Consider the following 2,500-nt stretch of genomic DNA (forward strand, 5'->3'; position numbering starts at 1 on the left):
AGCGATATTCACGCCGCCTCTAATATCGAAAGGAAATGAGCTAATTACAAAGCATACCCATAAGACAGGACGTTAATGTATAAGGGAGGAGTGTTTGTCGCTAAGGATAGTTTTTTTATTTTATTCTTTTTTTCGAATCATGGTTCTTTGGGTTCGGGAAGTCGACGTTCGAGCCACCTCTCCGGGAAGGCTGTAATCATCAAACATTTCCCTTTCGCTGTTAGGGAATTCCCGTCGAGGTGTTTGCTTCTAACTGATGATTTGGAAACAAACAAACAAAAATACATGAATTGTTTGTGATATGTATGGCGCCGCTGTGTGTGATTTTCGGTTGTTTTATATGTGTAATTATGTTTAAGTTGGATATAAAATATATTTGATTTTCTAAGTGCATTTACGTAGGTTAAACGTTTGATCCTAAATGTATGAACGCAATGAACTAAATGAACGTAAATGTAATTTTACAGGTCATATATTTTTCTTTCCTCAAATACTTTTCTATACGTGTTTAAGTATGTATGTTTACAAATATATATATATATATATATATATATATATATATATATATATATATATATATATATATATATATATATATATATATATATATATATATATATATATATATATATATATATATATATATATATATATATATATATATATATATATATATATATATATATACATGTCCTATGGTATTTCCATTTGATATTGAATAGAGCTAAATATTTTTCTTTTTATAAGCATCAGTCCAGTTTGACCTTTGCCAAAGCTGAATGTAAATGTCGCATGGTAGACGTTAGCGCGCCCTGCCAGGCGGAGGGCGCAGTCTGGGATTGTGGTATAGTTGTGTTATGACCCATGTGTGTGTTCTGACCCCAGCAGGTATGGCGACGGAGGACGACTGGTACAAGAAGGGGCTGGCCTCGCCCTGCTTTTCGGGGCTGCAGACGGCCGCCGACGAGGACTGGTACAAGAAGTCTCTCACAGCGCTCTCCATGAACACCACGCATCACCCAAACTTGTCGGCGCCCATGCTTCAGTATCAAACCTAGACGTCCACCTGCGGTCTCTAGCGGCCGCCGGGGGGTCCGCCCACCAGTCGCCATCCGCAGCCGCCGCCGCCGCCGCCTACCCGTCCTATTACTCCAGCTACTACCACTACTACTACGGGTACTCGGCCGGCGAGGCTCTGCAGGGGCCCTCCAGCGCCGCTAACACTGAGCATGGGTCGCGCCACACCTCCAACCACGCGACAGGCACACCTGTCTCCTCCGCGACCGCCACCTCCTACGGGCACCCGCCCTACGCCCTAGAGGTCGAACCCAGCGCATCCGAGTACGAGGCCGGCAGCGGCAGCAGCAGCAACAGCAGCGCCGCCAACAACATCAGAAGAGAGACCGGCTCCGAGTTCTCCGCCAGCCCCGCGCCGACGCAGCTCCAGGAATATAGCAGCTTGATGGGCGGAGGCTGCAACCTCTCGAGTCAGGACGCCTCAGCGGGAGACCCCAAGGCGCCCGCGGTGTACCCGCCGCCGCTGCTGCCGCCGCACTCGCACCCGGGCTTGTCCTACACGCCGGTGTCCGAGTCCTACGGCCACCTGGAAGGCGACTTCAGCGCGGCCTCGCTCTCCGGCTACGAGGCCAACCCCCGTGCGCTGCACGACTTCGCCTCCCACGACCACCTGCAGCCGCAGGAGTCCGGCCACGACCACGAGGGCGTCTCCGACCCTGAAGGCGAGCAGCTCCTCCACGACGCCGCATAGCTCGAGGTCCTGCGAACGGGCACCGCCGCTGCGCTCGAAACCTCCTCTGATATGAGGTCCTTTTTGTGAACCTGAACAAACGTTCAAAGGAATGACTGAAAAGGACTGTTATGCTCTACGGAAAAGAAGCTTTGTTTCATATTTATAGTAGACTGGATTCATTTCACGTCCTCTTATGTTTGTGTAACTCCTTCCTAAGCGATGTTTATACTTTATGAATAAGATGCGTAGCGCACAATCAAAAATCTAGTCTTGAGTGTAAGATGCTTGAAGCTCACAAATGAACTGCAGCCTTTTGGGCCGAGGCGCCGAGGGCTCAGGGATGGACGCCGCGCCTCCTCGCAAGGGGGCGTCGTGCAGGACTTCGGCCCCGGAACAGGAGAGGTCACAAACGTAATGAATAATTAAAAATAAAACTTCTAGTCCCTATTGCATAGAGTTCGATCCCTATTTGCGATCGGAATACTTTTTTATCCTGAAGTCTGACATGAATTGTGACTTCTCGCTCGGGACAGAGGCCTGCACAGTCCATCTTTTGGAAGTGAACTGAGCTTCATCTAAGCTGACCGTTTTGGATTCGTGAAACCATTCCTTGGCGAAGAAAACAAGAATGTCCTTCGGTATGTTCGGCGCGGCTCCCACCGCCTCCTCAGTTGGTTTGCCAAACGAAGCATTTTCGCTGCTTAAAAAAATGTTTTTTTATAACCGAGTTTGTTATGAGAAGAAAGAAGT

General features: G+C 48.2%; 1 protein-coding gene across 2 annotated transcripts in view; it reads left to right on the plus strand.

The window, feature by feature from the left end:
* The window catches only part of LOC113817774 (homeobox protein unc-42-like), a 121,951-nt gene that overhangs the window by 117,635 nt on the left and 1,816 nt on the right, over window positions 1–2,500 (plus strand). Inside the window, exon 6 of one of the 2 annotated variants that reach the window (XM_070139349.1) lies at window positions 886–1,198. In XM_070139349.1, coding sequence (XP_069995450.1) covers window positions 886–1,058 — 173 coding nt within the window. In that variant the 3' untranslated portion in view covers window positions 1,059–1,198. Of the gene's footprint in view, window positions 1–885 lie in introns of both variants that reach the window. The other variant, XM_070139288.1, reaches the window with a different exon arrangement.

This window comes from Penaeus vannamei, chromosome 1 (assembly GCF_042767895.1).
Source record: "Penaeus vannamei isolate JL-2024 chromosome 1, ASM4276789v1, whole genome shotgun sequence".
In the NCBI taxonomy this organism is placed as follows: Eukaryota; Metazoa; Arthropoda; class Malacostraca; order Decapoda; family Penaeidae; genus Penaeus; species Penaeus vannamei.